General features: G+C 50.1%; 1 protein-coding gene and 2 pseudogenes across 3 annotated transcripts; 1 reads left to right on the forward strand and 2 right to left on the reverse strand.

The window, feature by feature from the left end:
* Positions 1-8,587: 8,587 nt before the first annotated feature.
* On the reverse strand, positions 8,588-14,128 carry LOC101776113. Of its 3 annotated transcripts, none has more exons than XM_022823817.1 (11): positions 13,636-14,128; positions 12,893-13,102; positions 12,339-12,800; positions 12,089-12,199; positions 11,825-12,004; positions 11,057-11,338; positions 10,581-10,701; positions 10,366-10,492; positions 9,904-10,149; positions 9,048-9,172; positions 8,588-8,946 (listed from the first exon to the last, which is right to left on the reverse strand). In XM_022823817.1, the coding sequence occupies exons 1-8, from the start codon at positions 14,068-14,070 to the stop codon at positions 10,374-10,376; spliced, it is 1,920 nt and encodes a 639-aa protein (XP_022679552.1). In that variant the 5' UTR covers positions 14,071-14,128; the 3' UTR covers positions 8,588-8,946; positions 9,048-9,172; positions 9,904-10,149; positions 10,366-10,373. The 3 variants fall into 3 exon arrangements, with proteins under 3 accessions (XP_022679552.1, XP_022679525.1, XP_022679538.1); XM_022823790.1 differs by having other exon boundaries at positions 8,588-8,964; XM_022823803.1 differs by having other exon boundaries at positions 8,588-8,964; positions 9,904-9,966; positions 13,636-14,127.
* A 1,696-nt stretch (positions 14,129-15,824) lies between these two features.
* Positions 15,825-20,156, forward strand: LOC111256980 (annotated as a pseudogene).
* Positions 20,157-20,762: 606 nt separating this feature from the next.
* Positions 20,763-22,693, reverse strand: LOC111257024 (annotated as a pseudogene).
* Between the last annotated feature and the right edge of the window lie 69 nt (positions 22,694-22,762).

The following is a 22,762-nucleotide window of genomic DNA, read 5'->3' on the forward strand; positions in this document are numbered from 1 at the left end:
GGCTCTCATGATGCGATCGAACCTGCACACGGTGGTCGGCAAAATCATGGCCGCAGAGCACGCAGCGACGTCGCCACAGCAGCGAAGAAGCATAAGACGGTGCTCGCCGCCGCCGATCGTGGTGCACGCGAGCCCGATCGACTGCTCGAGCCGGCATCTATCAACGCCGCTGGGCTGGGCAACGTCCGCCGCCCGCGTCATAAACGCCTCCTCCATCGTCGCCACGCACCTCCTCTAGAGATCGAAAAACATGCCGGTCGTCTCCGCGTCCAATGCGTGTTATTTGTGGCCTACTACGACTTTTTCACGCTTGGATTTTTTCGTATCCAAGTACGTCTTGGCTTTCACGCTTGACTTTTTTGGTATCCAAGTACTTGTGCCGGCAGTTGCTGGATACGACTGCTCGAGTACGGCGGCGGCGGCCATCCCTTGCCGCGTAGTCGGCGGCACGCGACAGCGCTGTCGTGCCGTGAGGGCGCGATAGCGAGGCCGTGCCGCAAGCGGACAGCAAAGGGCGCGCCCGCCGGCCGGAAGGAGGCGTTCCGTGCGGCGGCACGGCTGCTGCAGCCCGCAAACGGCCAACGTGGAGAGGAAGAAGGGACGCGAAGCTTCCGCGAATTGAAGCTTGATCGATACACTCGACCCTAGCTGATCACCGATCTCGTCGCGTTCACTCTCACTCTCGTCCAGAGAAGCCCCCACCCTGTTGCGTCTTGCTGCATTGCATGCCTCGCTCGTCCTCGTCCAGAGAAGATGCATTTCAGGCTCTATAAATTCCTACTTCCCCCCGGCCGACCCATCCAACATCCATTCCCATTTCCCAAACCACTTGTAGAGTTCCGAATTGAGTAACCAAAGCCGAGGAACATGGGCAGTAGAGGCGAGCTGGCGCCGCCTGCGGCGGTAGAGTCCACCAACGAGCTCGGCAAGGCGGGGGCTGCACACGGAGGCGCGGTCCACGCCGGCATGCTCGGCAGCCAGCACGGCGCAGCGCCCGTTCGCCGCGACTTATCCCGTGGCATCCTCCTCCACCTCGGCACGATGTACGGCGAGCTCGCGCGCCAGGTTCGCCAGGGCGCCGGACGCGGCAAGGTGCTCGTCGGCGTGCTCCGCGGCGGACCCGGCATGATGAACCACAACCCCGGCACGTTCCCGCGACAGTTCCCCCCGAGCGCAGGACGCCGCGAGGAGCTTTCCGTTGGCACGCTCAACGGCGACCTCGGCCTTGTGCACGACAACTCGGGCACGTTCGGCCGGTGATTTCCCCTCGGCTGGTGATTTTGACCGGCTAGCTTCACTGTCACCGGTCGTTCACTATCACCGGTCTCCATCCCTCGGCTGATGATTTTGACCAGCTAGCTTCACTGTCACCGGTCTCCATCCCTCGGCTGGTGATTTTCCCTCGGCTGGTGATTTTGATCGGCTAGCTTCACTGTCATCGGTCGTTCACTGTCACCGGTCTCCATCCCTCGGCTGGTGATTTCCCCTCGGCTGGTGATTTTGATTGGTTAGCTTCAAGAAATTGCAGTGACCTGCTTCTTTACTGAAGAATGAACTATTTCTGCTATTCAAGAAACCAGTTTGGCGATCACGCGCCCAAGTGGACTCTTGGATCGATCGCGCGGCCAAGAATCTGCTATTCAAGAAACCAGATCAAGTGGTTGAATTGTAACAGGGGCTCATACAGCCCAAGTGGTTGAATTGTTTTATTTTTTTTAAGAAAAGGGAGCAAATTTCTCCTTTTCATAGTTACTACTTGAAGTTTCACCGGATGCCCCTGTCATTACTCCTTGAAGTTTCACCTCAACTATATTACTGCTGCAGCCCGCAAGTCTGACAGGATGCTGTACTGTACATTCAATGAGAACTGGTAGGATCCCCATGCACATTGTTTACGACCTGTCACTAGTTCGTCCCTTTATTTAATCGTTGTATACGGAGTATGCATTAAGAAATTGATTGAAGGGATAAAAAAATATTTTCTTGGTAAAATAAATTTCATGAGGAATGCCAGATCAGATGACGGGAGTAGAAATTTCTTGGTACAAACACGCACGCCGCGATGCACCACATGCACATCACGGTCAGAGGTTCAGACTGTTTATTCCCTCCTTTGGGTTCAGTTCTCCCTTCATCATCATCTCCGGTGCTTTCCTTTGGGCGATGATGGCTTGGGAGTTGGGATTTGTGCTTGAGCCCACCACACAGAGGAGAGTAACCAATGAATGAAATGGGCCGTGCATTCACGTCAGGGGGCCTGGTAACCCCCACACAAACGGGCCAAATTTGTTGCAACAAATTACACGCGAACATACCGTTGTTACTGGGTCTAGGAGACTAGTTTTTCATATTTTCCAATTTTGCGAAGCACTACAGCAGCTACAAGGGCGCACAGCTCCGTCATGGAGCGCTGCCTCCCGTTCTGCGTGCACAGCGACCGCATCTACGCGTTCCCGCCGGTGGCCGGGTACGGCGTGCCCGTGGCGTCGCTGGCCAGCGCCGGCCCACTCAGCGCGGCAGAGCCAAGTGCCGGCCGGGCCGCGACGACGCGCTGTAGAGCGCGTGGAGCTGGACATAGCACCGGCCGGTACGGGACGGCGGTGGACCTCTTCGACGTCTCCGTGCCGTGGGAGGCGCTGTTCGACGGATACCTCTGCGACGTCTCCAGAGATGGAGGCGTTCAAGGCGCGGGCCCAGCGGCGGGACGCGCCCAGCGTCACCTTGACTTGCCGGATCGGCCTCCCAGCGCTAGGGCAGCTCGAGCTCCGTGGCTCTGCTCGCGTGTATGGACGAGTTCGACGGCCGCGTGATCATGGCGACCAAGAGGCGCAGGTGCCGTTGTTGCCAACGAAACTCTGCAGCCATCGTGTTCCTGGCCGGGCAGCGCTCGACGAGGCGGACGACGGCCCAGCCCCAGCGCGAGGACCACAGAGACTTTTCGCCGCCCACAACTCATCAGGTCGATCGATCTTGGCCGCAAGAGGCTGATGCGACGGACAAGAGAGGCCACAGAGTCGGACGTCGCCGCCGGGAAACCACGCCTTGCTGACCTCCACAGCGGCGCTGCAAGGTACGCGTCCACGCAGCTTCCGACCGCGAATCCGTGGAGCGTTAGCCCAGCACGAGCTCGGCGGCGGCGTGCTATCCACGGACGGCGGCACGGACCGAGTTCCAGGCGTCGCGCACGGCGGCGGTGGCCATGAGTCCTCCGGATGCGACGTTCCCTGGATCATCAGCACACGCCTCGACGGACGACGGCTTCTGCACCGCCCAGATCGTCCCCGACGTACGGATCCGGCTCCGGCGGACTCAACAAACGCCTCGCTGCGCGGTCGGCGCCTCCTCCGTCCCCGCGCTCTCTCTGCGTGCTCGGCGACCGTACAATAATCCTCGGCGAGGCGCCCGGCAGGGTGGTGCCGTGCCGGTGCGTGCGCGCCGTTGTTTCGGCTCGACGTCAATGCGACCGCGCGGTTCGTTCGACGCCAGCTCCTGCGCCGATCGCGCAGGAGGCAGCACATGCTCGGCGGCGGCGCTGCTCGCGCGGGCATTGCGCGCGTGCCGGTGGCGAATTAACCGGCGCCGTCAACGATCATGGCGACGAAACGCGTGGGCGCGCAGGAGTCGGCGTCGCCAACGAAGCTCTGCAGCCGGCGGCGGCGCTGCCTTCCTTGGTGGGCGGCGCCAGGGCTCACTGGATGAGGCCCCATGCAGCACGTCGCCCGCCCGGTACGGCGTGCCAGTTGTGTCGCCGGGGAGTCCCTGCCCGCGCCACCGGAGGCGGTGGCCGGTGCGTGGCGCGGGGAACTCGAACTCTGCGACCAACGGCAACGGAGCTTGCAACTACGGCCGGGGGTGACGGTAGCGGCCGGCGTCCGGCGCATGGTGTCGCGCGCGGCTGGGTTCCGAGGAGTGCGTGGCGGATGAGGCGACGGTGGAGGAGGCGTTCATGACGCGGGCGGACGTGCCCACTGCCCAGCCCAGCTGCCGGCTCGAGCAGTCGGGCTCGCATGCACCACGATCGTGTCGTGACCCTTGGCCGCCGGCGATCACCAACGACGTGAGCGGACAAGAAGGGTAGATCGAGAGATAGCGAATCACGGAGGAAACGTTCCTCGCGAGTTCCTTTCTGTTACTTGATAAAATGTCTGATATCCATTGTCTTACAGAACACAGTTTTAAACCCTCCTCTCTTCTCACCTACAGCTGGGCCTATCGGCTCCTGCTGTACACACACATATCACTACGCTTTATTACATAGAAGACGTACGCTCTCAGTTGACGCCGTCGGTCTCGACATCTCCCCCCGCTGAAGACGTTGCTGGTCCACCGGCAACAAGAGCTGGAAACCTCACCTTGAGTACATTCCAGTCCTCCCAAGTAGCTGACGCCGCCGGTAAATGACTCCACTTCACAAGTACTTGCGGAATGGCTTTGTTACCTTTCTTCACCAGGCGACGTTGCAGGATGTTTTCTGGTTGCAAATCCTTCACACTGAGATCCACCACAGTTGTTAGATCAGCATACACAGGTGTGTAATTAGGTGTGAATGGCTTGATCTGAGACACATGAAAAACTGGATGAACCAAACTGCCTTCAGGTAATTGAAGTTTATAAGCAACTGGCCCAATACGTTCCAAGACTTCAAAAGGACCGAAATATTTGAAAGCGAGCTTCGGAAAGGGTCTGTTTACCACCGAAGTTTGAGCATATGGTTGCAGTTTCAACAGGACCTTTTCGCCTACTTGAAAGCTTCGTTCCACACGTTTCCTATCAGCCATGAGTTTCATACGGTTCTGAGCTCTGGCCAGGTGATCTTTCAACTGCTGAAGCTGAGCTGCACGGTCTCTGACCACTGTCAATGCTTCAGTTGGAGGTATACTGTCAACAGGGATAGTTATGCCCGAATCTGACTCATATCCATAGAGTGCTTTAAAAGGAGAACACCCTAGAGCTGTATGGTAAGAAGAATTGTACCATATTTCGGCCAATGAAAGCCAAGATCTCCAACGTTTAGGGTTATCAGAAACTGCACACCTGAGATACATCTCCAAGCACTGGTTGACCCTTTCAGACTGGCCATCCGTCTGTGGATGATAGGCTGTGCTTCTCAACAATTTAGTGTCAAACAAGGAGAAGAGTTCTTTCCAGAAAGCGCTTGTGAACACCCTATCCCTGTCAGACACAATGGATTTGGGAAACCCATGTAGCTTCACCACATTTTCCATAACTGCTCTTGCCACCATTTGAGCTGTAAAAGGATGTTTCAAGGGTATAAAGTGAGCATACTTAGTGTAACGGTCAACCACCACTAATATAGAATTGGATCCTTCAGACAATGGAAGGCCCTCGATGAAATCCATTGTCCAATCCCTCCAAGCACCACTAGGAATAGGTAAAGGTTGCAGTAACCCCGCAGGATGAGTGTTAGAATGCTTAGCCTGTTGACATACTTGGCATTGCTTCACAAAATTCTCCACATCAGATTTGAGTCCTTTCCAATGGAACAACTGTTTAACTCTGTGATATGTGGCTTGAATACCCGAGTGGCCACCAATAGCTGTGGAATGCAGAGCAGCAATAATTTTAGTCTGAAGTGCTGAATTGTGTGCAATCCAGACCTTGTTTTTGTATTTAATAACACCCTGGTGGAGAGAAAACCCATGCTCATCAGGTGATGTTACCGCCAACTTTGTGAGAAGCTCTTGAGCTAAAGGGTCAGTAGAATAGCTGTTTAACACCTCCTGAGTCCAAAGAGGCTGTACTACTGAAACTGCTTGAAGAGCTGTCAAATGACTAACTCTGGATAGTGCATCAGCAGCCAAATTATCCTTCCCTTGCCTATAGACAACCTTAAATTGTAGGCCCATTAATCTTGTCATGGCCTTCTTTTGCATGTCAGAGTGTAAAGTCTGCTCAATCAAATAGGACAGACTCTTATGGTCAGTGCGAATGAGAAATTCTTGTCTCTGCAAGTATGGTCTCCATTTCTCCACTGCCATAATCAGAGCCAAAAATTCTTTTTCATAGATTGACAACTTCTGATGAACTGGTCCCAGAGCCTTGCTTAGAAAAGCTATAGGTTGCTCTTTTTGCATCAACACAGCCCCCACTCCAAAGTCAGATGCATCAGTCTCCACCACAAACTGGGCACTGAAATCAGGAAGTCCCAGAACTGGAGCATTGACCATGGCAGTCTTAAGTTGCTGAAAAGCCTGTTGTGCTACAGAAGACCAAGAAAATTGCTTCTTCTTCAACAAATTGGTTAATGGTCGAGCAATTATTCCATAATTTTTGATAAATTTTCGGTAATACCCAGTGAGGCCTAGAAACCCTCTCAATTCAGTGACTGTAACTGGCACTGGCCATTTTACCATTGCATCAGTTTTGCTAGGATCAGTAGCTACTCCTTGATGAGAAATGATATGACCCAAATACTCCAAAGATTCTTGGGCAAAGGAACATTTACTGAGTTTCATATACAGTTTGTGGGTCCTCAGCTTAGTCAACACTTGCTTAAGATGAATAAGATGCATTTCCAAAGTTGGACTATAGATTAAAATGTCATCCAAAAAGACCAATACAAAGTTTCTCAAGAAAGGTTCTAAGATCTCATTCATAATGCACTAAAATGTGGCTGGGGCATTTGTTAAACCAAAAGGCATCACCCTGAATTGGTAGTGGCCATGATGGGTCTTAAAAGCTGTCTTATGTTCATCAGAGGCATGCATTCGGACTTGGTGGTACCCAGAGCGCATATCAAGTTTTGTAAAGTATTTAGTACCTGCTAGCTCATCTAAGATCTCATCTATCACTGGCATAGGGTATCTATTCTTGATGGTAATAGTGTTCAGTTTCCTATAGTCCACACAGAACCGCCATGTACCATCCTTCTTTTGTACCAACAATACTGGAGAAGCAAAAGGACTAGTACTAGGAATAATCAACCCTGCTGCTAGAAGAGCTTTGACTTGTTTTTCAATTTCATCTTTGTGCAAAGGAGAATATCTGTATGGTTTGGAATTGACAGGTATAGAGTTTGGTAGTAAAGGAATTTGGTGGTCCCTCCCCAACAGCACGATGTGCGCCAAACGTCGAACGGTTGTGGTGCGGCTCACCTGGAGGTTGTGGAGGTGGCCGTGGTGGACGAAATTGCGGTGGTGGTCGAGATCCCAAAGAGTGAGCAGAGAAGGCATCGGACTCATCATCGCCCGCTCGATCCACGGTGAGCTGTGCCACGGCCTTGCCTGTTGCCTCGAGTTGCTTTGCCAAAATTGATTGATCCTTCAACACTTGCTCCATTGCCTTCACTCCGAGTTCTTGGTTAACTTGCATCTGCTCCTGCACTCGACTGATGTCCGTTACCCGCGCGAAGAGCAGGTCGATGCTGTCGGTCATCTGCTGCCAGCGTGCCGCCTCCCTCTGCGCCGCCGTGTCCATGGCGTCGAGGAGGAACTGAGTCTGAACCGAAGGCTTGGGAGGCGCCGTGATGACCGCCCGCAAATCGACCCGGAATGGCAAGGACTTACGGGAAATCGATCGAAATCGCCGGTGCTGCGCGGCAAATTTCGAGATCTCAACACGCCTACGCCGGATCCGGTTCAACCGACGGAGTAAGCGGCACTGCGGCGCGCGCCGAGGAAGCCCGAACCTGATACCAACTGTCGTGACCCTTGGCCGCCGGCGATCACCAACGACGTGAGCGGACAAGAAGGGTAGATCGAGAGATAGCGAATCGCGGAGGAAACGTTCCTCGCGAGTTCCTTTCTGTTACTTGATAAAATGTCTGATATCCATTGTCTTACAGAACACAGTTTTAAACCCTCCTCTCTTCTCACCTACAGCTGGGCCTATCGGCTCCTGCTGTACACACACATATCACTACGCTTTATTACATAGAAGACGTACGCTCTCAGTTGACGCCGTCTTGTGCTTCTCGCTGCTGTGGCGGCGTCGCTGCGTGCTCTGCGGCCATGATTTGCCGACGACCACCGTGTGCAGTGCAGGTTCGATCGCATCAGGTACCAGGTCGGTCGTCGTCGGAGAAGAAGGAAATGGAAGAACCTCTGGAATTTCAACGTGAGGCCATGCATATACGGAGAGCCTCGTTCAATTTGACTCACTCCTGCTGCAGGAAAAAAAACTCTGAAATTTCACTTGTGACTAGATTGCTTTGACACAGCAGGAGATCAGAAGCTTGACTGCTTTGTATCGGCTACTCTTTGTTTCGAGAACATGCATGAGAGCTGCGTATCTTTGTATTAATTAGACTTAATAGATTCGTCTCACAAATTAGCCCAAGACTTCTACAATTAGTTTTATAATTACCTCATGTTTAGTCCTCCTAATTAGCATCCGAATATTCGATGTAACAAGAGTTAAACTTTAGCCAATCATCCAAGCTCATGTTCAGAATGTTTATCGCAACTGTATTTGTATCCCTTTTGCTTTCTTGCAAAATGGTGCGCATTTGGCTGTAGTTTTCAGTTTCAGATTTTGGCATACTCAAATCGGAAAGAATTGATCCAATTCACTCATCTAAGGCACCTCTGTCGTGCACAGTTTACTTGCCCGACCTTTGGGATGTACTGTACGTGAAAAGATTGGATTTATAATTGAATGTATTTACAAACAATTCCATCATAACCCATCAGTAACTTACATCAATGTTGATGCTCTCACTATTTTTTTCTTTTCAATGCTTCTAATACAATTGTGCATCTATAACATCACTTTGGTTCGCTCAAGCGGTAAGGACACCGCTGCCCTAAACCCCGAACACAAATTTAAGCAAACCTTTGGCAATGGACAACGCTTGTGCGTGAGTGCCAGCCAACATAGCTGACAATGGAGCGCCTTGCAGAGGAGCCGGGAGATGCATGGCGGAGGAGCAAACGGCAACAACCACTCCATTCGACCACGAGACGGGTTTTGTGCCATTTATTTTTTCTGAAAAAAAAAGAACCACTGAAACAGAAATCCTACCGTCACTGAATGCGAAATTAGATATTAAGAATGAAGTCAGATGGGATATGGGTAAATTGTTGTACCTGGAGAGAGCTTCCAGTTCTTATAAAGAAGTGTTGCTTGCGGAGTTTTTGCCCAATTGTTCACAGTTAGACAGCTAGTTTTGCTGAAATCTCACAACAACTCTACTGTCTTCTAATATAATCACCTACATAGGTGAGTCGGGCGATGTGGTGTAAAGTTTAAGCTGACTGGCTCAATATAATAGGGGGAAAAGTAACTTCTTACACAAAGTTGATGAAGGGAGTTTCGTCAGCATATAATGTTAAATGCAATACAAAAAAAAGTATGCCTCATGCAAACCGGTAAAGAGGAAAGAGTAACAAACTAATCACATAAAACTTGTTTTCAATACGAGTAAAATAGTTTGCAGTCCTATTTTTTTTGTTGCAAACATAGTATGAAACATATCGAACTAAGGCTGTACTATTGTGTACATGGACTGAGGGAGGGAATCCAGAGGAAATTGAGGGAGAAGGGGCAATGGCCAACGAGGCTCGTGCCTAGAGCTAGACAGCAAGCAAATGTACATTTTAGTCCGGGCCATGAGATGTACCAGCAAAAGTGAGAATGTAGTCTCTTCCTTGTCAATATCAAAAGAACAATTCAATATGCGGCAAAAAGACATTGCAAGACAGTAAGTAAGTGTATTCTACTTTAACATGTGCGTAGGATATTTACAAATGACATGATAGTTAACATGCTAAGGAAAGGTATTGGTACTTCCAAGTTCCGAATTCCATATACAAAAGAAAATTGAAAACGACCATCAACCAAGTAGGAATCTCAGATATGATAGAATGTCATAGTAGAGAGTACAAAACATCTTCATATGCTACAAGAGAAATCCTCCTTATAACTTAAGTCAGACAAACATACCTGAAAACTTGCAAAGTTCTGCCAGGTTTCCTGAGTTGTATCATTTCGTTCCAAACAGCCCATCTGAAAATTAGATGGCACCAACTGCAGTTAATTTTCTAGGATAGCTACATCCAGATATTGAACATCATCAGAAGCAGCATTATCCATGCTATTGATGCTCATGAAGCAGTCAGGCAGCTCTCCAACCCGAGCTCCAATATTTGCATCAACCATTATATCACCAGAGCAGCCAAATCTTTCATTCTGTTGTTACAGACATGCATTGAGCATGTATTTGACCAAAAAGGAGCAAATCATAATAAGACACGGTGCCATTTGTGTAAAACTGTAAATGCCTTAATATGAGAAAGTTGGCAACTACAAGCTTTTGCATAAGTAGGTAGTAATGGTGATTGATATAAACCATATTCAGGAAAAGAAACAAATCAATATGAAGCAAGTAGAGGAGTGATATATCACCTCTGCTACTATAGGTCTTGAATGCGCCTTGCCAAAGCAAAAAAGGAATCTTGATTTACGGACATCAACAATTCAATGGGGACAGCCTTAGCTGGACGAGAAATTTTAAGCTTTGGTTCCAGAATACCTGACAATATCAATTTTAAAAGATTAGATGCAATTTATATTTAGTGTTCATACATATAAGAACAAAGTCCATTGTTCCATTATAGTACCTGGAGAAAGCGTTTGCCCCTGATACAGAAGTGTAGCCAGTGGGTTTGTTGACCAATGGTTCACAGCTGGGCGGTTAGTTGGCTGAAATCCCACTACTTTACCTTCTTCTGACATGACCACCTACAAATAAGTGAATCAAACGATGGGTTGAGTGTGAGCTGATTACCGAGAATGTTTTTTTTCCCTACATAAATGCAGATACAAAACTTATACTGGATGCCTGCAACAACCCAGCTTAGCAAACGCCACACAAAAGGCTTGTTTTCAGAAAGACTAAAACATTACCATTCTATACTCCTAGTCTACTATCATTACGTAAAGAGAACTGTAGTAACATTTGATAAAGCTTCCTTATTGAAGAAAAAAGAACTGCAGTACCAATGAAAAAAGGGATGTAACCAAAGAATAATACATAGTAAAAAGGTATTTCTAAAGGCATCTACAACATTATAAAAGAGATGATGAAACGAGGTACCTGAAAACTAGCAATATTCTGCAGAGTTTCCTGAGTTCTATCATTTTGTTCCAAATCGGACATCTTAATATTAGTTGGCACCAACTGGGATTGATTTTCTTGGCTAAAAGTGTCAGGATGCTGAACATTGCCAGAAGCAGTGTCATCCTGGCTATTGATTCCCTTGAAGCAGTCAGGTAGTTCTCCAACCCATGCTCCAATACGTGCATCAATGAATACATCACCAGGGCAGCCATACGAGTCTTTCATTTTCTTAATAAGAGATGTGCAATAAGCTTGTATCTGAGAAGAGGAGTAAATCAGACAAAACATGCAGCACACATAATAAACTGAGAATGGCCGATAGAGTAGTTATGCTTTGATCCGGTTATGCAGGCAGGCATGTTAGATCAGTATTTCAGTCTTACTTACACACATATAACAAATTTGCCTTAAACTTAACTTGGTTAATCTTTGAGGGGGGAAAAGAAGAGAGATCAAGGGATCACATCCTGAAACTTTCCGATTTTCAAAGTGGCAGCTAATAATTAGTTTTTAAACAGATGAAATGCAGCCTGTCAGAATATTTCCAAGTACTAACAGAAGATAAGTACACATAAGTGAAAAAATAAACTAGCTAAAATGGGATGAGAAACTGTCCTTCAGGTATTGTAATGAATCAATGTTACGTGAACTGGTAATGGGGTATCACCAAAAGGAATCCATCACTAAATTTGAGCATTAACATCCCTTGGACAAATAACAGATTCACAAGGACTAGATAAATACCTCACTGCTATCGAGAGAGTTGATATCAGAACAGTAGCTCTGAGATGATGAGACATTTGAACTTCCGTTGAATAGTCTTTTGTCCCTAAGAGATCGAGGCCAGCATAATTGAGCAAAGACAGTGACAAAAAGAATAATACAGCTACCAGCCAAGAAAGTAAAAAGGTTGTTCAAATAGCCCTGCATAAAACAAAATTAGTCGATGGCCAGAGTTTGATAAATACTGAATGCGAGAAAACTTTGGCCTGGACAGTATCAGCATACATTGTTCTTTTTAATCTTTGATGGATCTGAATTCCAGTGAGGATGGAAAGTTTTGCCCGGTAATGTGAATTGGTCTTCAAAGTACATGTCTATAATGTTCCCTAGTTCCGCCTACAAGTGGTGGAAATGGACAAAACAAGTTAGAAGACATACAAAGGACCAAATTCAAATTTCACATCTGCTTGGTTCTGATATTATTTCTAGAAAACAAATGTGTCCAATGAAGGAAAGGGAGGGAATAACAGTGTACCAGTTGCGAGTGGGTTAAGAGAACTTCCCACCTATTACTTTGTAACTCATGACGGCCTTCAAGAGTAGTATTCTCAAATGCTTTGGCATTTATTTGCAGTTTGTAGATAGGAATGTACTCATTGGCCCAAAGGACAAACTCAGGACCCCCGATTTTCACCAAACTATCATGATTTGGCGCTGGCCACCATCCATTCTTTGTGTTTTGCATATTCTGAGGAGACTTTGTTAGACTAAAATTCTCCAGGCATCTCTTAGCATTCCTCACAATTTCTGCCTCAGAAATTTTGTGTATACAAACAGAGGAGTCGATTGAGCAGTTGAACTGTCGCTTCTGAAACAAACTGCCTGTGCCCCCGATGTGATTGTTGCTGGCATCCTCGATGGCACAGGAGAAAATAGCTTCGGCAAGAGAAGCCAGAAGTTTTTCATCTGATGAGATGACACTAAAATCCATAGACACCTGTTGTAAATTCACGAATCAGCATTCAGCAAGAAGTAAGCTGAGGGAGGAAAAAAACAAATCAAAACATCCCAAGCTTTGTGAATTTGCACCTTTCGTGGTTTGCTCAAGTCTTCTAGGTCTCTCTCTGAACCTGGGGAGAAGGCCTCGAGCCGAAAGTTTGAAAGCCGCTGCATCACCACTTGCTTAAATGCCATAGCCAACATAGTCTCTGAATCAGGTTCATTTTCAGAGAAAAACTCAGATCCAAGTTGTTTCTTTATCTTACTGGCCTTGTCTTTAACTTCCTTGGCTTGCAAAATCTACAGAAATTGCTGAAACTTACTCAAGATGCAGAACAAGACAAACAATCAAACAGAAATTTTCAAGGCTGACATAATTATTCGCATACACAAGTAAACCAGTAGGTTCCTCGTAGCAAGCCATTCAATACAAAGTGGATAGGTTCACTCAATGGTTAAAGTGCAAGCGCCTCTATTAGCGAGAGGAATGTGCATGGTGAAATTGCTCTCCGCTTAACCGTTAGACGCATCTGCATTGGCGGTGCATAAGAATCAGGTTTGGCATAATGTAGCGCACCTAAGAAAAGGTGCGATGCTTGCTACGGTTAATATATATAGCTTAACGAAATCCAAAACAATCAATCTGAATGGACACAGCAAGATACTGTTGCTTGCACTCAATAGCAGCCCCCTCACAAGTCACTACTCTCCATTAGTGAAGGTATAAACTATTGGAAATCTGTAGAGAGTTTTCCTCCCCCTACGCGACAGTAAGCACAGTGCAGTGCAGTGCAGTGCAGCGGCAGAGGAAACCCGGGGATGCGGTGACTCACCACTCGAGTCGACGATGCACTCGTCCCGCCCCCATCGGGCCCGGGGAGTAACGCCTCGACGACCATGGCCTCGGCGGCGCCGGCGGAGAGGTGCTGCTCCGCCGCCGCCCCTCCATCCGCCGCGGCCGCGGCCGCGACCGCCTGCTCCCGCCGCGCCGCGCCGGCGACCTCGAGCCGCGCGAGGCGGCCCTCGTAGCAGCGCGCTATCGGGATGAGGCCGTCGGCGTCGCCCGCCTCCACGACGCGGGAGGTGGAGCGAGGCGCGCGGCGGCCCGCGGGGGGCAGGCGCAGAGGGTGGAGGCGAGGGGGAGCGCCGCGGGTTGGTCTGAGGGAAGGGGGTGGGGAGGGGGAGGCGGAGCATCGGCGGCGGGGGGAGGCGAAGCGCGGCGAGGGAGGAGGGTCGCGGAGGAGGGACGGCATTCTGGCCTGGTACATGCACTCCAGTGCGCTTTGATTTTGGTTTGCCGGAGGTGAAGACGACGAGCGACAGCAGAGGGTTTATCGACGACCAGTAGGCCGAGTAGGCCCAGCCCAAAAGGTATACTGGACGACCCAGGGGTGGTAGAGGACCCTTAGCAAATTTAAGGATCGGAGTTAATAGAAATCGAATCATAATCTATGATTTTGAAGAGTCACGATTCATTACCACCCCTACCTACATACGTTTGTGGAGCTCTTTAGGGTATGTAATAATTTCTGATTGTATTGTTTTGTTGAAAGAAACCTATTTGTCTTTGGATTAATATCTATCTCTGCCTATGGATTTTAGCAAACTATAGTATATTCCCCCTTTCCTGTAGAATATTTTGTGCTAGTTTGCTGTGCCTAATTGCTCCTTGCAATTGTACGGAACTAGCTTTGCATTGCTATGCCTTTATCTATGTGTTTGGGAGCTCCTTGTTCTGTATGCAGCTCCATCTTTTCAAGTAGAATAGCCTACATCACGCAATGAGATTAATTGTTTGTGTGCAATGATTTTTTTCAGCTCTTATGATGAACACCTAACCAAAGATGGAACGGGCAAATCATTGGCAGTGGCAAGTATGGAGCGGATGCGTGCCTGGAGGTGCTGTACCAGAAAACCAGCTACTCTGCCCCATCACATATCACATGGTCTAACCACTTTCCTCCTCTCTTTGTTTACTGTTAGCATGGTTAATGAGTTTTCCTCTTTAGTTCGTCTTTCTTTCTTGAAAGGGTATCAACACTTGAGGCAGTGAAATGTTACCTGAATTTCGAGCTTAGGCCAAGGATGATACGGTGATTCAGATCAAGAGTCAGGTTCTTACTTTTCCGAGTTTTCTTCCCTCATGGTTACTTATTCAGTCATTTGTGATTCACGGACAAGTTGCAGTTTTACGTATGTCTCAAATCTCACTTGAAGAATGTTCCTTCTATGCATATATTACTGCAATAGGATTTTATTCAAGATGTTTTCACCTTTTACCACTTGATTGAGTTGTTTGCCGGCCTATATCTTGTTTAATGAATTGGCATTGCTCACGACATGACAACAGTACTTTAATTATGATATGCTCTTTCCTGCACAAGTGGTATGAAACTTAACAGAAAAATGTACTTGGCTCGCTGGCTGGTATACTTAGTTTTTTTTTCCACTAAAGCATCTGCACCCACCTGGTATTATCCTGCAGACCAACATGCAGCGCGATGGATTCGTTCTTCCTCCATCCCATACCACTTGATCATAGTTTGATGTGCGATGGACAAAATTATAATAAAAACCGTGGCACATTGGCTACCGTTTAGGGTCAAGTCGACGGGGGCGAAAACAAGATCAACTCATAATTAATTATCATATCAGCCGACGCGATCGATCGGTAATGATTTGGATATGCTGTGAGGGATGTTGACCATCGATCGTCTTAACTCTCAATTGCTCCCGACCCCGCGCCGCTCGCTGCCCCCGTCCCGCTCGGCCTCGGCGGCGACGGCACCGAGGCCGCGGGCGGCGGTAAGGGGTTCGTTGACGTCGACGTGCTCAGCCTCGGCCCGCAGCAGTGCCGGGCGCTGCCGGAGCGCCTCGTCCGCGTCGCCGACGAGGACAACGAGCGCTTCCTGCTCAACCTCAAGGACCGCGTCGACAGGTACCGTGCTGTGCTAAGCCCTCGCCGGCTCGCCCGCCGGGTGTTTGACGATTTGCGCGCGTCCCGTCGGTGCAGGGTCGGGATCGACACGCCCACCATCGAGGAATGGAGAGCAAATGGAGAGCGCAGCGCAATCCATTGTGAGCAAGCTGGGGCAGCTGGTGGTGGAGGAGCTCCAGGAGATCCGCGGCGTCGGCGACAAGATCGTCCTCCTAACGGACGAGCTGGCCACCATGAACGCTGTGCTCCGCATGACCTCCGAGGCGGACGAGAGCGCCGTCGACCACCTTGTCGGGGAGTGGGAAAAGCAGGTGCGGGAGCTCGCCTCCGACGCCGAGGACTGCGCCGACATCTACCGCCTCCGCGTCAACCGCCCCATTCCAGGAAAGTTCCTGCCTTACGTTCTCAAATGGCCCAAGTACCAGCTGGAGAAGCTGCGGTCGCAACGCAACCTCGCCGCCGACGTCAAGGCCCTGCTGGCACGTACCTGCGCCGTCAGCTAACGCCGAGGCCGTTACCACATCGATCGGGCAGCGCTACCCAGGTCTCCCAGGTTCGCCCCTGTCTCGGCGGCGTCCGCGTCCGCGAGTGCCCGGCTCCGGCGTGCCGACGATGACCCCGATCATCAGCTTGTCGGCATCAGGGAACAGGCCGACACCCTGGCCCAGAGAATCAAGGAAATCCATGCTGACGATGACAACAGGCTCAAGGTGTTCTCCATCGTGGGGTTCGGAGGGCTGGGGAAGACGACCCTAGCCATGGAGTTGTGCCGGCAGCTGGAAGCGGACTTCGAGCGCCGCGCTGGTGTCCGTGTCACAAGCGTTCGATGGCGTCAACGATATGAAGGGACCGCTCGCCCGACTGCTCCTGCAGATCGGCAAAGTGAAACAAGATGAGGACGCGGGTAGAACCCACGCCAACCAACTCAATATTGACCAGATGGATGTGGAAGGCCTGTCCACCAAGCTTAACGAGCTCCTCGTGGATAAGAGGTACACATGCTTACAGTTTACACACATCGCACGCACGCATGCACTACCTTCTTCAAATAAAACTTTTAATCTCGCTCTCTGCACCAGGTATCTCGTTGTGATCGATGATGTATGGAGCCTTCAAGCATGGGAAGCTATCCACATCAGATTGCCAGAGAATAACTGCGGCAGCAGAATCATTGTGACGACTCGGATAGAGACCGTGGCCAAAGCAAGTAGTGTTTCAGAGGACCTTGTCCATCGTATGAAGCCTCTAGAACAAAACGCCAGTGAGAACCTGTTCGTCAAGATAGTATTTGGCTCCGTGGGTGCTTGTCTCGATGGATTGAAAGACACCATGAGCAAGATTCTGAACAAGTGTGGTGGATTGCCATTGGCAATTGTTAAGATTGCCAGCATCCTAGCAAGCTACAATTCGGTTGAGAGTGTAGAAACGTGGATAAGAGTTTCCAACTCGATTGGTTCTCAGATGGAGAACCATCCCACCCTCGAGGGGATGAGGCAAGTGATTACACTCAGCTACGGGTACCTGCCTCATCATCTAAAGGCTTGTATGTTGTATCTGAGCATTTTCCCTGAGGATTATGTGATTGCCAAGGATAGGCTGCTGTACAGGTGGATTGCTGAAGGTCTGGTTGCTGAGAAGCGGGGTTTGACTTTGTTTGATGTGGCAGAAGAGTACTTCGACGAGTTGATAAGCAGGAACATGATTCAACTAGACAAGCTGCCGAGGAGAAGTTGGACGTACTATGGCTATCGGAGAACGGAGGAAGTGTGTCGGGTGCACGATATAATGCTTGAGGTGATGGTGTCGAAATCCCAAGAGGCTAACTTTGTTTGCTTGGTAGGGCGGCAATACGGAGGAGGAGGATTGGCCCGTGGCCTGGTTCGCCGCCTCTCTGTCCATGGCAATGTTGAAGACGAGGAGGAGCGTAGCAGTAGTGGTCGTCCTCCCAACAACAACAACAACAAAAAAGCTGTGGAGCAGCGTCGTCGTGTGAGGCGTGGCGGCATTGAGGCAATGAATCTACAACATGTCCGATCACTGGGTACATTTGAGGTCGAAAAAGGCCTTGGCAAGCTGCTGGATCGGCTAGGCGAGTTCAGATTGTTGAGGTTACTTGACCTGGAAGGCTGCAAGTCCCTGCGAAACAAGCATATGAGAGATGTCTGCCGGCTGTACCTTGTCAGGTTCTTGAGCTTGAGGGGTACACTAATCAATGTGATACCTAGCGAAATTGGCGACCTCGAGTGTCTGGAGAGTCTCGATGTTCAAGAGACTAGGATCCACAGCATGCCGCCAACTGTGACAAAGCTGAGCAAACTTGAGCGCCTGAGGGTGGATAGGTTGTATCTTCCACTGTGGCTTGGGAACATGAAGGCGCTGCGCAAGGTGGATTTTGCCCTTTCAAAACCGGCGACGACGTTCAGGTTGCCTGAGAGATCGGTGAGCTGCAACGGTTGCAGTTTCTATGTATTGAATTGGAGAACAGCAGGTGGGATCCCAACAAAGAGGAGTTTTTGCATGAGCTTGCCTCCTCCCTGAGCAAGACATACGCCCTCCGAACTCTCCACCTGTCAGCAACTGACCAGCTTATGGACTTTCTCCTCCAGGTCTCCTCACCGCCACCACTCCTCTGGAGTCTTATTTTCAGAGGGCACATCAGTCGGTTTCCTGGCTGGATCTCATCACTCAAACACCTCGCCGAGTTTTCCGTGGACAGCACCGGCCTTGCTGGCGACGAGCTACTTGGTTCCTTGTGAGAGTTGCCCAGCCTGCAGAGCCTCCGACTGAGGAACGGAAGCTACCGAGGCCCGGAGCTGGTTACAACCAAGGACAAGTTTCCAGCGCTGAGGATCCTGGATGTGTCCTCGTCAACATTTGAACAAGTTAGGTTTGAGAAAGGATCAATGGCGAAGCTAGACGCCTGTATTGACTCTCTACAATGAGCACACGAGCATTGTCGGCATTGACAACTTGAATAACCTTAAAGAGGTGAAGTTCCGTGGTTCGAAATTCGACCCGTGGCTGGAAAGTGCACTGTATCAGGTCCATGAAACGAACAAGAATCGTCACAAGTCCAACCAGATCAAAGTTGTTGTAGTCGGAGAATCCTGGTGAACACCGCCGAAGTACTACTTCGCTTCAGGTGAAATAGAAGAGTCTTTCAGCAATCAACACTACGACAAGAAGAAGTTGTTCCGGCTCCAACCGCGAGAGTTCTCCCGGCCGGAGCCGCTGGTTGTCAACTTCGCTTCCTGCTCTCCAAGGCTCCAGCCGCGAGAGTTCTCCCGGCCGGAGTTGCTGGTTGTCGACTTCGCTTCCCGCGGCACACCCTCGCCTAGGCTGACCTCCTGGCACGCCAAGTCATCCCTCCGCTCCACCGCAACTTCCGCGAGTTGCCTCTTCATGCCAGCCCTGATCAGATGGTGCTTTGCGATGTCCCTGATCGATACACCCTGGCTGTGTCAGGCCTCTCCAGTTGACGCTGTTTTATTATTATTATTTTGGAATAATAAAAAAAAAGCTCGGACGTCGTTGCTGCCGCCGTCGCTAGTCCCGCCCGTCACTCCCGCTCGAGAGCGGCGTGCATTCCGCTGCCGCATCCGCGGCCCGCGGGGCATCAATACCACCACCACACGCTGGCGCTGTCCATGAGCTCCAGGTCGCTGTCGAGCTGCGTGACCGCGCACCCCGACGAGTACGGCATGGTGGCCGTCACCGGCGCCGGCGCGATGGTGGACGGCGACCGGAAGCGCGGCGTCGCCGCCGGGCAGAAGCAGCTCGTCCGCCACCGCAACTCCATCGACACGTTCAGGCAGAGGACGTCGCTCTCGTCTCATCTCAGTTTCAGTCTCATCTCATCCCATGGGCTCCTGCATCTTGCGCGTGGAGATGACCGACAACTCCTCCGATTTCACCAAATGCAAGTCCAATTCCACCGAATACGGCCAGATTTGCATCCTATGGAGCTCGATTTGATAATAGATTCCACCGAACTTCGATTCCAGCTTGTGCAAGAATGTGACGCAGTTCGCGGCGAGCGTCTCGTCCTGTTGGAGCTCCAAGCTCGTGGCGGCGCTGGAAGAGTGTGTTGCGGTTGGCGCCGACACTGGTGATGCGGACCTTCTGCGGGTGCCTGACGACATCGACCGCGCGGCGGCAAACACCAAGCTCGGGGCAACGCAGCCGACGACAGCGGCGGCCTTGGCATCAGCCCGGAGCGCGAGTGCGCGGGCAAAGTGCATGCGGGGCGGTTGGCGGCTGCGGCGCGTGAGGACACTGCGGACAGCAAGACCCCATGGCGCGGTGCTAAGGAGGAGTGCTCAAGTGTGGCGTGAGGAGGTAGGCGACGCGTCGGGGGAGGTGAGGAGCCACGGTGGCAGAGTTGGCGGCGAGCTCTGTTCTGGAGGTATAGGGAATCTGTTTTGGACATAGGCTCGATTAGGATGACGTGGTAAATATTGGGGAGTAGTTTTATATAGCGTGATATCTTATTTTTGAAATTTTTTTAGCATAGCCCCTAATACCTTATTTTGATGAATTTTTTTTTGAAAAACTCAAAGTCATATGTTACTTGGCTACCCAACTTACTTTTTTTACTCTATCTCTTTCTCACCTGTTTGTTTCCGCGACACACAGAGCCACGGAGGGACAGGCCGCCATGGCCTCCGAGACGCGAGCCATAGTCCACCCCGGAGGCCGCACCGCTGCACGCTTGTTGGAGTTGAGCTGCCGGCGGCCTCCGTGGTGCCGCTCCCGCCTCCTCGTCGGTGGCCGCCGCCGACCACGCTGCAGCCGGCCCCAGCGAGGCCGGCCGCTGCCCCGGCGAGGCCGTCCTCGTTTCTCTCGTCGCACGCACCGCTGCCGCAGCCGGTTCCGGTCCAACCGTCCGCGCTTCGCTCGCAGCGCAGCCGCCGCCGCCGGTCCTAGTCCGCGGACCGACCGCCGTCCGCACATCCGCTTCCAGCTCCCGAACAACGAGTTTGATTCTGGTGAGGTCACCACTTTAAACCAAGCGCACAAAAACGGGCCGTCAGGAATCGCAATCTATCAGTTCGGTTAATGTAGACAAAAACACATCAAACTTATCTTAACTCTCAAGCTAGGATAGATTGCATAGAACTTCCATCACATGCTAATGCTATTCCGCATGTTCGGCTTAAATTTCACTTTATCTAAAACTATATTCGGAAAAAAAATTGTTGTTGGCTTGCTGCAGAGATGGAAACAAATTCAAATCTTGCAATGGACCACTAGATCTGCAAATTTCAGTACAGAGAGAAAGGCCCATCATCCTTTCAAAACCTATGGTTCAGTCCTAATAATGTCATCAAGCAAACAAACAAAAGTAACGCTTAAATGAGATTATGCAAGCAGAACAGATAACCTTAAACTTTTTCCAAGAAATATGCAGTAATGGAATCATATCAAACATGAGACATGCAACATAAAACACATCCATCAGTACGAGTACGATTGCAAACTAGCTGGGAAATTTTTATAACATGAGGATCACCCAGTAGCAAGGTGTGATAAGTGATAACAGCATCAGGACGATGAACAGCATGCATCAGCATAGGACGAGAAGATATACACACTTGGATTAATTTGGGGAGCTGGATCTTGCACACACTACAACAGTGGGACTACTTAATCGGTGATCTCGACCTCCGTATAATCCTCCGCATAGCCCTTTTCACGGAACTTCTCGATGAGAGCCTCCTTGTACTCCAGTATCTTGTCAGAGATAGCCTTTTCTTGGGCATAGAATTTATCACACCCTAAATTTTTCGAATTTTAGGATATGAATAAGAATAATAAATAAACAATGATTTTTCTCATAATTTTAAAAATTTTCCCAACATTTATTTTTCTTTACATGGAATTCAGTATAGGAAAAATAATTGCTTGTTTTTCGGAATTTAATAATGTTATTCTGTGTTTGCGCATTCATGCCGGTGCATTGCTTTTATCTGGCTGAATTCGAATTTGTGTTTGACTTCAAATTTGAATTTGTTGTTCAAACTCTGTTTCCTTTCTTCTTCTTCCTTTTTCTTCCGGCCCAATCCTTTTTTTTCCGGCCTGCTTCTGCTTCTTTTCTCCTTGTGGCCCAGCAACAAGTCCAGCTCGCGCTACTGGCGCCAGCTCCCTTCTTCAGCCGTCGCTGTTTCCTTCAGCCCAGCAGGCTCGGCCTATTTCCCTGCGCGGGCCAGCTCCGCTCGCTTTCCTCTGCGTCAGCCCAAGCCTCGGGCCGGCCTAGCAAGCAGTCCTGGGCAGCCGGCCTATTTCCCTGCGTCATCTTCTTTCCGGCAGCCGGTTGGGCCTGGGCCTCCGCCGCTGCCGCGCGCTTCATGAGCCCATCCATAAGTTCCCATTCCTTTCTTCTCCACCTCGCTGACCGACCTGAAAGCCTCTTGCACTACGGCACCGTGAACACTAACCACCTCCATTATTTTCCCATCATCCTCGCTCAACCTCAGCGCTATGACCTGACGGCAGCCAAGCCGATTCAGGAGCCACGAGGCACGCTGGACGTGGCGCATCGGCAACTTCAGTACCAACCTCCTTAGCCAAGGGTAAGAAATCGACCACTTGGCAATCTTCCCTCTCTTGGCATGGAGACCAACCCAGAACCCTCCTCTGGGGCTCATCCTGATGTTGTCCGGGAACCAAGGTAGCTGCACGACTTCTTCTAGGGTCGAAGCTTTTGGTGTCTTGATCCAGTACCTTAGAATCTTGCCGGTTGTGGTCTCTGCAAGGAGCAGGTATGTGCCATCCGTGCTCATTGCCAAGCCATTGGCGAAAGATAGACCATCGACAAGAACTTCCACTTTTTGATTGCTCCTTTTTGGGTCATATTTTAACAATCTACCGGTATTGTCACCCGATATAACAATGTTCAGAAACTCCCAGCAGATGAATTTTAGTAAACCATGGTAGTCAATGGACACCTCAGATCATCGATCAAACTGATGTGAAAAGGAAACAGCTAGTAAGCACATAAAATTGAAGTTCCAAGATGATGC

The sequence above is a fragment of the Setaria italica genome, chromosome I (genome assembly GCF_000263155.2).
Source record: "Setaria italica strain Yugu1 chromosome I, Setaria_italica_v2.0, whole genome shotgun sequence".
Classification (NCBI taxonomy): domain Eukaryota; kingdom Viridiplantae; phylum Streptophyta; class Magnoliopsida; order Poales; family Poaceae; genus Setaria; species Setaria italica.

Bases quoted from the DNA above. Each gene is read 5' to 3' on its own strand.
- LOC101776113 (XM_022823817.1), bottom strand. From the start codon at position 14,070: ATGTACCAGGCCAGAATGCCGTCCCTCCTCCGCGACCCTCCTCCCTCG. The intron at 13,103-13,635 runs GTGAGTCACCGC...CAATTTCTGTAG, and splicing joins GTGCATCGTCGACTCGAGTG to ATTTTGCAAGCCAAGGAAGT. The intron at 10,493-10,580 runs GTACTATAATGG...TGATATTGTCAG, and splicing joins GGGGCAAACGCTTTCTCCAG to GTATTCTGGAACCAAAGCTT.